General features: G+C 43.9%; 1 protein-coding gene across 1 annotated transcript in view; it reads right to left on the reverse strand.

Moving 5' to 3' along the window:
* HYDIN (HYDIN axonemal central pair apparatus protein) overlaps positions 1-13,389 on the reverse strand; it is a 136,685-nt gene that overhangs the window by 71,374 nt on the left and 51,922 nt on the right. The window contains exons 21-23 of the mRNA XM_033158672.1: positions 12,935-13,078; positions 10,740-10,883; positions 10,196-10,509 (exon numbers count right to left, since the gene is read on the reverse strand). Of these exons, the coding sequence (XP_033014563.1) occupies positions 10,196-10,509; positions 10,740-10,883; positions 12,935-13,078 (602 nt within the window). The remainder of the gene's footprint in view (positions 1-10,195; positions 10,510-10,739; positions 10,884-12,934; positions 13,079-13,389) is intronic.

Genomic DNA, 13,389 nt, shown 5'->3' on the forward strand with positions numbered 1-13,389 from the left:
TCTGAAAAACACAATGCCATTTTGATTTGATTTGATTGTATTTACTAGTTGTATTGCACTTTCCCAACAACCACACTGAGCTCAAAGCAGTTCACAACAACAGCATGAAAAACTTAACATTACGATCACTATAGTCATATTAAAAAAAACAACACCAACAGCAGATAAAATAAGATAGAAAACAAAAAAACCATCACATTATTAATATGATTCACTACCAACTCACGGTGATTCAAAATAGCTGCTGAGCACAAATCCTGTGCCAGTTGATAGACTCTCTCTGGGAAGGGGCTTCTTCACTCTGTGCAGCAGCAATGCTGTCCTGGCCCCAACTTGATGCAGAACTCAAACTCAGGTTGCAGTTTCTACCCAAATCTTTAATGCTCAGATTGGTGCAATACATAGGCAAAACACTGTTCAAAGGCACAGTAGTTGCTACACATGACTAGACAAGCAAAGATGTTGACTCAGCAACAACACTCCCTACCCCACAACCATGTTGTAAGAATAACGTATCATGGCAAGTGGATTTGATCCTTAGTCTGGGCAAGCAACCTAGCACTTCCCCAAGAAGGTTGAACCAGCCTGTCTGCTTATACCTGAGTTGGCATCTCCATGACCTAGGCAAGATATTACTGCCTCCTCAAAGGTGGATGGGACAGCTGGGACTGCACATGATTTCTGGCAACTCCAGAGGCACAGAAGCCAGAGTGATAGGCAAGGTGAAGGAGCCAGAACCAGCTTCTGGCCAGGAGCCTCTTCCTCTGGCTCTCCTAATCTGGGTAGAGACCTTTCCAGCCCACTGGATCCCACCCTGGGGTCATGTCAGCCACTTCTCTTCTCTGTCCTGGCCCAGCCAGCCCCCTCCCACAGAGCTCATGGCAAACACATTCCCAAAGTAGCTAACCTAACAACACAACCTCAAAAATCCACATCATTCCAATTAACAATTTCAGATAACAATCCATTTTGACAGTACTGTAGTAACATTGCAACATTTTCAATGCATTATATAATAGGCAACATCCATCAATAAAACACAGTATGAGCTGTTATTATTAATGGTAAAATATTAAACCAGAGTCTGATATGATTTATATGCCTCCAAATAACATGAGCAAGAGAGGACTGAGCTCCTCGTGTCCTACTTGTGGGATCCCCACAAATATTTGGTTGGCTGGACCAGACAGATATTTGGTCTAATTGAGCTGAGCTCTTATGTTATCAAGAAGCGGGGAAGCACCCGGTGAGAGTCAGGTTCCAAAATACCTGGAACATTTTCCTAGGACAGCACACATCCTGCCTCTTCCTTGCCACCCTATCCTGCAGTTCAATTTCATCTGATGTCACTTGAACACCCCTGCTTTCTTTACCCCCCCCCCCCCAGCAACTCTTAAAAGGGCTAGAAGGAAGAAGAGGCTTCTGGCAGATTGGTCAAGAGGTTCTATGGGCTCTTTGGCTTAGCCTTAAATTAGCCTTCCAATTCTTTGGCTTGCTCTCCCTGTATCCTCAATTTAATGCAAAGTGACTCATGCAACATGACTGAGCCAAACATCAATGCCTCACTGCAGACATGAGGAGGCCTCAAATGCATATACGAAACTGCTCATCCTATCTCCACTTCAGGGCTGCAATGCACAAAGCAGAAGGATGGAGATGCGAGGGAGAAGGGAAGGGCCCAGAAAAATACAGATAACTTCGCTGTGACTGTTTCACAGGATGTCAAACAACAGAAATAAAGAAATGCTGAGTATAATCACAGAAATCCCATCAGACGGAAACAAGAACAGACACAGAGTTGGCAATGATTTCTATATTGATGGGGCTGGCTTAGCCAGCCAGGCCACACATGCCTCAAACATCTGAAATCAAAGGCTCATCAACAGCCAATAACATCAGAATATGCCCTCCTATCCTGCTAGTTCCCAGGCCAATTATGTAAACAGCATGGGATCAGTTTTGTTTTGTGCATAAGGTCAGGAATATCAGAAGTTTCTGCCTTAAGTCAAGTCAAGATCTCCATCCACGTAGCCAGCTCTGCACAATCTTGAGCAGGGAAGGGTGTTTCTCATTACTTGCTATGGGATTATTTTAACTGGAGATGCCAGGAGTGGATCCAGAGATCTTCTGCATGCAAAACACATATTCTGCCAGGGATCTGTGCCTTTTATGCCTACAGACTGGATGAGACATCAAGCTGAGGAAATAGTATAATTGTCAGAAGCTCAACAGCAGGGGTAGAAAACCATTTTCGGCTCCATGCGCCTGTTGCTGGGATCCAGTTCCCAACCCATGGAGTAAGACAAGGGTGGGGAACCTGCAGCCCTCCAAGTGTTGTTGGACTCCAAACCCTACCAGCCCCTGCCAGACAGCATGGCCAATAGTTAGAGATGATGGAAGTTATACATGGAGCAATTTAGCTGTGTGGCCCTGGAGCCTGTTTCTTATGAGGCAGAAACCCTTCACCGCCCAACAGTATCCTCTCAAGACCCCTGATTCTCCTTCCCAGAAATGCCTGTAAATCCAAACCTTGTTTTCTGCAATTGACATTCATGCTATTTGGCCTGGGATGTCAGAAGCAAGCTCCAGGGACGCTAGCTATACAAAGCTCTATCCCCTATCAAAGAAGCTATCAACCTTCAGCTCATCAAACTGTTCTCCAGTGATGGGTGAAACAAAGAGGAAAGTGTTGGGGTATCTACTTGGCTGCTCTTCCTCTTGTTACTTCCATTACATTTGGAAGGGTCAAGGTGTCCATGAGACTTTTGGACAATGAACATCCTTGCCTCAAGGAGCACACAACCCAATGGATAACACAGACAGTAACACTGACTGACATGAAGGTCTGGGACGGGAACAAATTGGTGCTAAAGAACTCTGAGGCCAGTGGGGTGTCAGAGCAGAGGCTTGGTCTCAGACTCCAGCACAGCCTCAGATAGTATTTCTTTCACTGTCAGCAATTTAAGAGTCCTAGAGACCTGGAGGATGCATTGTGATTTGTGAATGGGGAGCTAGTTATTTTAAAATGCAAAGACTCCAGATATTCCAAGGTAACTAGCCAACATTAATAAATCACTGCCTGGCATCTCCATTTTTAAAAAGAAGTTGATGGCTTATTAGTGCTTTCACATTACAATAAAGGTATCTGCATAACCGGGGGTAGGGGGGGGGAGCCTTGCTTGTGACTTGGAAAGCTACTTTTAGTCATATTAGACATCACCATCTTTATTGGACTAATGGCCTGACTCAGTTCAAATGGGGAATATTAATCAATCAGAACGCAGAAGTGCTGGGCTTACTGAGCATGCTTCACATATGGTGTGTGGGTGTGTGGGTGTAAATTTTTAGAGATTTACACAAACTGTATTATTTCCCAGATTCATATAACAATAATTTACAAAGTACTGTACGACCACCTCTGAACTAACTTTGTTTTATAGACCAAACCGGTCAGCTATTTCTGCTAATTCAAAGGACTCCAGAAGCCATTCCCATATAGATTTGTAGATGTGGCCCATACTACTCTGGCTGCGATTACCAAGACTTTTGCTCAATACATCTGTTCCACAGACACATCATCCTAAATCCAATTAAATATTGCCAACACTGCAGAAACTGCTCATATCATCAATGTAATCTATTGCATAGTATGTCTCCCAAAATCATAGGCATGTTGATGTTCCCACCACATATGACAAGTGATCATTTGCTACACATGTGATGTTTTGTTAACGCTGCATGCCATGCAGAATCGCATTTGCCCCTTTTTGCAGCATGGCCCTCCCACTCTGCATGTTAGCATAAGGAGAGTGTGGGGAATAATTCCAGAGTACTGAAATGCAGAAGAACGGAGTGCTTTCATGGGAACTCTCCTAAGGCGGGTAGGGGGAAATGAAAGGTTAAGACTGAATAATTAGATGAAAAACATAAAAGTCACTGCCCTAATTATAAGGTCCAGAAATAAAACTAAATAAGTCACATCCTTCACCCCTAGCTGAAAAACAGATGTTAATCTGAATGACAATTAGTTACTGTGATGAAAGGCACAGAGTGGATAGAATAGCAGTGACCTGTTTTTTAGCTACCAAACTGTCAGGCTGCATTAGCTGGATGTAATTATACACATGGTAGCAAAAGAGAAATAATATCTGACAAGCTGTGCTTTCTTCCTGGCCACTTCATGGCCAAGTGAAGGTGCTAACAGCTTGGAGGCTCCCTTCAGGCCCAGCTGTCCTCTGGGTAGTCAGGTGGTGCCGACGCAAGGACCCTGTGAAACAGCCGGGAAGCCTAATTAATACAGAGAGAGAGAGACAGAGAGAGGCAGAGACAGAGAGAGATGAAAAGAAAGGGATCAACCAGCATCACATCTGGAAGGTTAATGAGGAGCCTTGCAGAATGAAGGGTCAAATCCTGTGAAATGCTGGTGATACTCCTGAGCACTGCATGTGGCAATTTCACCTTCACAAGTCTTCTGAAATGCCAACATGCCATAGCATGGTTAGAGAGTCTGAAGGGGTGTGGGTGGGTGTAATAGTAAATAATGGAGGCCTGGCTGGGGAAGCCAGAGAGGAGACTAAAAGCCTGGTTCCATGATGGTGGGTTGCAGTGATATAAAATATTATTTAAGCAACTTCACAGGAGGCGGAGATGTGTGATATGTGAGGTGTATGCACCATGTGTCCTAGCTCCTATCCCCAAACACAGAAATGGATATTCTTACTTGTAAGTAAGATCTGTCACTTACCATTATTCATGAAAGTATTGGTACAGGCCCAGCAGCAGACACAAGAAGAAGAAGAAGAAGAAGAAGAAGAAGAAGAAGAAGAAGAAGAAGAAGAAGAGAAGGAGGAGTTTGGATTTGATACCCTGCTTTATCACTACCCGAAGGAGTCTCAAAGCAGCTAACGTTCTCCTTTCCCTTCCTCCCCCACAACAAACACTCTGTGAGGTGAGTGGGGCTGAGAGAGTTCAAAGAAGTGTGACTAGCCCAAGGTCACCCAGCAGCTGCATGTGGGTGAGCGGAGATGCGAACCCGGTTCACCAGATTAAGAGTCCACCGCTCTTAACCACTATACCACACAAGGCTCAGGAGCCATGGTTCAAGAATTCAAGAGCAGGGCGAGAAGTTCAGAACCAGACAGAAGCAACAAAGATGTCCCAACAAGTTTCCATGACCTGCCACACCCAGGTGTGATGCACTCACTCACAAGACTCTGCTGCCTTCAGGGAATGTCAGAATTGCAAAAATGTGCTTCTAAAGGGTGGGCGGGCCTGCTTCCATCTATGAAGGCAGAGCCTGGTTTGAAGCAACAAGACTGCACCCTCCTGTTGAGGCTCCTGTTAAGTCATTTCCACTTCCAGCGGTTCCTCCCACATTGACTGCTCCGAGCCATCCCAATTTTTTGGCAATACCTGACATCCCTGCTCTTTCCCCCCAAGCAATAGAACCTGGGGTAGAAAAGGGAGATCCTCCCTCATCTTACACAGGTAGTACTCATTCAGCACCTCCTACTTCTTCCTTTGCCACATATGCCAGAGCTTGCCAATCCAAGTCCAGTGTCGATAGAACTGTGGGGCTTACAACACCCAGCTCCATGCGCCTCTCCAGTGACCTTCAAGCCAAAGGGAACCTCCATGGCTCCTCTGACCTATTCCAAGGGTGCAGATACTACTAAATATTAGACCTACAAGAATACCTAGATAAGAAGCAGTTCTACCTAATGCTGGGGGCAGTGATCATACTTTGAGACTCAGGATTTCACCACACCTGGGAAGGAGATGGGCTACAGCTTCATATCTATCGTGGCTGACAAGAGCAGATTGCAAATGGGAGCAAGGGAGGGAGCTGTGGACTGCTAGAAATGGTCCAGCCTTTCCACAATCCAGTAAGAGAAAAGCCAGAGGTTGCTCTATAAGAAAGTAAAAAGTCCCTGGGATCCTGTAGATCACCTAATATTGCAAGGACCACATGGAGCCACCACAGAACAACATCATGGTTCATCCTCTCCCCTTCCCATAGCTGACTTAAGGGAGGCTGTCAACCTCAAGAAAAACAGAAGTTTACTGAAATGGAAACTAGAGCATGGCTCCAACAGCATGCCCTCACCTTGCCTGTCTGCCTTGCCAAACTTCCTCCCCACATCTTTTCCGCCTGGGGTACTTGGCTTGCTCCTTTATCCCACAGAGCCTTTGGCCAAGCCTTGGCGTTAAATGCAGCTTCTAAGCCCCACTGCCCTCCAACCACCCTTCTCCTCCTGCCACTAGGGTCCCACACCTGCATTTGTTTGCTTGCTGAAACACTGAAGATGAGGAAGGAAAGTCTCTGTGAGCAGCCACAGTAAAAATGTGGCCTGGGACTCTAGGTACAAAACCACCAGCCTCAGACCCAGAAATGCTTTGGGTTGGGGTTGCTTTTATATATTACTGTAAAAGCACTGTTTCCCAAACAGCTACAAACTGCATTGAAGGGATGCACTCGGCGTCTGACAGAAAACACTTGGCACAGACCAGGATCAGACTCCTTAATGAGCTCACGAGGAGGAGTGCCTCTCAGTGGCTCCCCCCCCCCCCGCCCCCCGCCAGCCAAAAAGGCTTTTCCACTGGGTTGGCTTATGTTTTCCTCGGGAAATTGTTTATTGATGTTATTCAGAATGGCAGACCATCAATGCAGTTGTTATGTTTACTGGACTTCCTGGGGCACTGTGGAAAATCCGTTTGCTGCTGTAATTAAAATAACTGCACGAAGGCCAAGTTTGAGAAAGCAGCAGCACTGCTGGTTCATATATTTGCAAGGAAGAAGGTTTGCAGGCAGCTTGACAAAAGCTATTCCTGTTTGCAATCATTTCTACCATTTGTGCGCGCACATGCACACACACTCCTACTTTCAGAAGAAGAATTAAACCAAAGTTCAGTCATTCTGGGGCATTTAAGGAAGAGAGGAGGCACTGGCAGCACAGTACAGGGTATAAACTGCTTATCAAATAGGCAAGTAAAGGGTAGCACCACTGGCCAGATCCTTTTCTCACCCAATCTCTGCAGACCAACTTTGACACCCAGCTGTCATTCATCTGCCATAATAATGATGTTTGATGATTGACAAGTGGATTATCCACAGGAGTAAGGAGAGATAACAAAAACAACCAGGCTTCAGCTCCCCACCCATCAGTTAGTGGGCGGTGAATTGAAGCCTGCCTTTTGTAGAGATCTACTGCACAAATGCGTTTCCCATGGGGAACTCACTCATGCAACTGAACCAAGCAGAATTGAACTGCCCACTGATCAGCTGACAGCCACTCATTGGGTGACATCACCTAATTCATAGGTGTATGTGATTGGGGGGGGGGGACAGCCTTGAGAACCAAACTGGAACCTCTAGCAGGTCAAGACTGAAGGAAAAGCCACATCCTCAGGAGCTTCCTCTCAAGTCGGGTGATTTCCAGCTTTGAAGATGGCGGAGTAGCGCGCTCCCTGTGTGAGAACATTTTATTGAACTATATGCCTGCAGTATGGAAATTATCAACCGGACAACAGAAATGGATTTTCCATGCCCTAATGGTGGCCAAGAGATTGATATTGAGAAATTGGAAAAATAAGGAAATGATACCCTTTAATCAATGGACTGACAATATGGCATCACTGGCAATTTATGAACGGACTGCTTACAGGCAGGCACAGACTCTATGGATATGATATTATAACATTTGGAATGAGTTTATACAAAATGCAGTAGGCTATTAACATTTACATAAGCACTAGGACAATAACACTACAGTGGAACCTCGGGTTAATAACTTAATTTGTTCTGGAGGTCTGTTCTTAACCTGAGGTACCACTTTAGCTAATGGGGCCTCCCACTGCTGCCACGCCGCCACCGCACGATTTCTGTTCTCATCCTGAAGCAAAGTTCTTAACCCGAAGTACTATTTCCAGGTTAGCGGAGTCTGTAACCTGAAGCGTCTGTAACCCGAGGTACCACTGTATACCAATTTATACAAGAATGAATGGGAATATTGTATATATATTTTTTGCGGGGTTATATTGTTGTTATCCCCTTCATGGATCACTGCCTTGTCGTGGCGAAGGGGCTTGAATTACTCAGGGAAGCTATGGACAGGTCAAGATGGACAGGTCATAGTGGAGAGTTTGGACCAAACGTGATCCACCTGGAGGAGGAACTGGCAACCCACTCCAGTATCCCTGCCAAGAAAACTCCATGGACAAAGACAACAGGCATATAAAAGATATGACGCTGGAAGATGAGCCCCTCAGGTCGGAAGGCGTCCAACATGCTACTGGGGAAGAGCGGAGGACAAGTACAAGTAGATTCAGAGCTGATGATGCGGCTGGGCCAAAGCCGAAAGGACGCTCAGTTGCGGATATGCCTGGAAGTGAAAGGAAAGTCCAATGCTGTAAAGAAAAGTATTGCATAGGAACCTGGAATGTAAGAACCATGAACCTTGGTAAGCTGGATGTGGTAAAAAATGAGATGGCAAGAATAAACATTGACATCCTAGGCATCAGCAAACTAAAATGGACAGGAATGGGCGAATTCAGTTCGGATGACTATCATATCTACTACTGTGGGCAGGAATCCCGTAAAAGAAATGGAGTGGCCCTCATAGTCAACAAAAGAGTGGCGAAAGCTGTACTGGGATGCAATTTAAAAATGATAGAATGATCTCGATCATCGCAAAAGCATTTGACTGTGTCGACCACAGCAAACTATGGCAAGTTCTTAAAGAAATGGGAGTGCCGGATCACCTCATTTGTCTCCTGAGAAATCTCTATGTGGGACAAGAAGCTACAGTTAGAACTGGATATGGAACAACTGATTGGTTCAAAATTGGGAAAGGAGTACGACAAGGCTGTATATTGTCTCCCTGCTTATTTAACTTATATGCAGAATTCATCATGCGAAAGGCTGGACTGGATGAATCCCCAACCGGAATTAAGATTGCCGGAAAAAATATCAACAACCTCAGATATGCTGATGATACTACCTTGATGGCAGAAAGTGAGGAGGAATTAAAGAAGCTTTTAATGAGGGTGAAAGAGGAGAGCGCAAAATATGGTCTGAAGCTCAACATCAAAAAAAACTAAGATCATGGCCACTGGTCCCATCACATCCTGGCAAATAGAAGGGGAAGAAATGGAGGCAGTGAGAGATTTCACTTTCTTGGGTTCCATGATCACTGCAGATGGTGACAGCAGTCACAAAATTAGAAGACGCCTGCTTCTTGGGAGAAAAGCAATGACAAACCTAGATAGCATCTTAAAAAGCAAAGACATCACTTTGCCGACAAAGGTCCGTATAGTTAAAGCTATGGTTTTCCCAGTAGTAATGTATGGAAGTGAGAGCTGGACCATAAAGAAGGCTGATCGCCGAAGAATTGATGCTTTTGAATTATGGTGCTGGAGGAGACTCTTGAGAGTCCCATGGACTGCAAGAAGATCAAACCTATCCATTCTCAAAGAAATCAGGCCTGAGTGCTCACTAGAAGGACAGATCCTGAAGTTGAGGCTCCAGTACTTTGGCCACCTCATGAGAAGAGAAGACTCCCTAGAAAAGACCCTGATGTTGGGAAAAATGGAGGGCACAAGGAGAAGGGGACGACAGAGGATGAGATGGTTGGACAGTGTTCTTGAAGCTACTAACATGAGTTTGGCCAAACTGCGAGAGGCAGTGAAGGATAGGCGTGCCTGGCGTGCTCTGGTCCATGGGGTCACGAAGAGTCGGACACGACTGAACGACTGAACAACAACATTGTTGTTATTGTTGTTGCATATTTTCACTTTTATATGTATCTTTGTTGTTGTTTTTCTCCCTCTCTCTTTTCCTTCTTTTTTCTGTATCACTTTATTTCTTTTAACTGAAATCACCTTAATAAAATATAAATATCAGGAAAAAAAGTTGGGTGGCTGGCGCATCATCCAAATCAGAGTCTTCCACAGGCTGACATTGGGAACCAAATGTTGGTTTCAAGAGAATATAAACAATGTAAATAATTAATACATTCTGATCCAGCCTTTACTTTATCATGGGTCTCAAGGTGGAATCCATTAAACTCCCAAGTATCTCCCATTCAGACCCAGACCTGCTTAACCACTTAGTAGGGTGACTGTGTCATGTACCTGCAGACAATATCTTGGGAACATCAGACAAAATCCCAAAGGGAGGACTTATGATTGCTCTTACCTGATGAAGGTCTTACGATCCTCTGTCATGAAGGACCAGCGGTATTTTACAAGAAGGGGGCTGCAATTGGTCATATTGATCTCATGGACAACTTCTGTGTCATTCAAGATGCAGCCAAAATTCAAATCCATTGTCTCAAAGTGTAGGTTAGGGAAACGCACTTCTCCCCGTAGGTTGATGTAGTCTACATGGGGATGCTCCAGGTAACGGAAAGTCAAGACTTCTTCTGCCACTCGGTTGTACAAGTCATCTCTATAGAGAGGGTCAAACCTGATACAGAGGTCATGCTTCTCCCCAACGTCCATAGTTAAGGCCTAAATCAGGGGGGGGAAAAGTTTATTTTAAATAAATAAATAAATAAATAAATAACTGATTGGTATCTGCCCACCACTGTAGTTCTTTGAAAATGACTTCTGCATTTTCAGTCATTGCAGACTGTTTGCAGTGCTGTCTAGGACTGGACAGGTCACAACCAGCAGCCTGAACTGTACCCTGCGAAAGGCCTCTTACTTAGAGGCCTGAGGTGAAAAGAGACTCCTCATACCTGACAGGGTACTGGAAGCATTTCATGTTCAGTATCACAGAGGGAAAAAGGTTCTTGCAAAGAGAGGAGGACATTGATTGGCAAAGACGAAACATTTTTCAAAGTCAGAGGTTCGTACTGGGGATTCAGGCTATCATTGGGGTCCTGGCAGGGGAAAACAAAAACATTTGAGATGTATTAAAGAACAGAAAAAATATATATCCTGGTGTACATCACAGCACCAAGTGATCAACCAGAGGATCACTTTCCATCCCATCCTATCAAGCCTTTCCATATTCCATGATGAGAAATGACCTCCTCGCAGGGATAGCATTACGCTTTTAATAGCCAGCTACTTGGTACTAATTGCTACTTGGTACTAGAGGACACTGATTGTTCCCATTCATTGGAGGGTGGGGTAGAAACTGATGTGATTCCATCCCCTTTTATTTATTTATGTATTCATTCATTCCATGAAATTTATACGCTGCTTGATTGCAAAAATACAAAACCCTGCAAGTGATTTACAAATATATATATCAATAAAATTATCAATAAGAAAAGTTAAAGTAACAATAGATTAAAACATATTAAAACTCACATCAGTTTTCTAAACATCTGGGTAGGTTTGTGTAAACAAAAATGTTTTTAGCAGGCGCTGGAAAGAGTACGATGAAGATGCCTGCCTGATATCGATAGGCAAGAATTTCCAAAGTTTAGGTAATAATTATTATTTTTATTATTTTATTATTTATACCCTGCCCAGCTGACTGGGTTGTCCCAGCCACTCTGAGCAGCTTTCAAATATATAAAAATATTTTTAAAAAGTACACATTAAAAAGCTTCCCTATACAGGGCTGCCTTCAGATGTCTTCTGAAGGTTATATAGTTACTCATCTCCTTGACATCTGATAGGAGGGCATTCCACAGGCTAGGTGCCACTACTGAGAAGGTACCATCACACTAAAAGATCGAGTTCTTACAAATGCAGAATGGGCACCTGTAATTGTGCCAGTTCCATTGATCGAAGCAGTCAAGAGAACCATGTGTTAATTTTCAAAAGTTGTATCTTCCACATTTCTAAAGCACAGTCAAAAACGCCTATTTTTTTCTTAGATCTATGGAAACATATAATAACGTCTCTCGGAGGATCTGGACCACACAAGACAGGTATTAGCAATTTGAATCACTGGACTATCAAGTCCATAATATTGTCATATTCTGCCCCTTCCACAAAACTCCTCGGATTAAAATTGACCCTTTAAGTTTGTTTTGAAAACCTTACAGCTTTGATTTTATATTAATATTCACTTGAAGAATTTTAAAGGGTTTTTTTAATGTTGTAAGCTTAAATCTATTGCTGCTGATGCAGTTTCCACAATTCCTTCTAATTCCTTTGACATTGCATTCATCTTATTTCTGAGATGAACCATCAGTTCCTTCTACGTTTCTGCAATAATTTCTTTAATTTAATGAGGATACCATGAGCTGCAAATTTCTCTCAGCACTGCATTTGTATCTTTTTCTACCATGGCTTCAGCAGTCTTAATCAGGCCAAGCACCATGCTATTTCTCTGCTGGCTCATTGCCCTGGCTTCTCTGCAATGTTCTTGTGGCTTGAGAAAGTTTGTTATACTGCCTTGTTTTGATTTCAGCATATTTATTGACATTCCCCCTTCTGAGTGGGGGTAAAAGCTTTCCAATTTTCCCAATTGATCAGCTGCTTTGAAGAGAAATTATATACCCAAGGGCAGGATCTCCAGGTTACTCAGACATCTTGATTGCTGGCTGATCATGGCCCCTTCTGTTCCTTCTTAGAAAATAATTTCTGTTATGAAGCCACATTTCAGCCCTGAGTTGGAGGAAGCTAAACAAGTCGCAAAATGACCTTTTGGCAAGCATGTTTTTGCAGGAGTGAAGGAAGGGCCTCTTTGAGCCTAGGAGTTGGGCTGATCTCTTTGGCAATCATGGTTTTGATGTGTTACAAGGTTGGCCATCTCTGCCTGCACAAACCTTGTGTCAAAACTGAGGTGGCTGTCACTTTAGCTCCTGATGATGCCCAGAACATCTGAGCCTCTTTTGAACTGAAATGTGATTGTGTGTTTGCAGTTTCTGATCACAGCCCCCCTCCATTTCCACAACCCACTCCATCCTCCATTCATTCCACTAGCCCTTTGTAACATGCCAGCAGGCAGGCTGATGGCGAAAGCACTAACCTTCTCCACTTGGAACTTGATCTCTTTGGGGAAAATGTGTAGAATGGGTGCAATGAATTCACATATGACATCAACCTTCATGATAAGCTCCTTTCCGGATTGCTTCCCTATGATGGCATGACAGAGCAGCCTTTCCTTTACGACCTGTACATGGAAAGAAGAGCACAGTTTTTTTGCCAGAATAAAAGTGGTTGGGCTACTATGCCTGTGGTGATTTCAGTGGACCCCTGGCCTTGGGGCTCCCCAAAAACTATGCCTTGGCTACCATTTGGTTCCAGACAAAAGCAGCATGAATTAGCAAATATATATTTCTCTTTTGTAGAAGTTTGATTCCTGACAATTCCATATACCCTGAATTCTGCACCAGTTGGTGCCTAAGGACTGACCTTTAAAAGCAAATCATGGAAAGGTGATGATCATACCATCCTTCCACAAAAAGGTCATATTGGTATCCA

This window comes from Lacerta agilis, chromosome 8 (genome assembly GCF_009819535.1).
Source record: "Lacerta agilis isolate rLacAgi1 chromosome 8, rLacAgi1.pri, whole genome shotgun sequence".
Lineage (NCBI taxonomy): Eukaryota > Metazoa > Chordata > Lepidosauria > Squamata > Lacertidae > Lacerta > Lacerta agilis.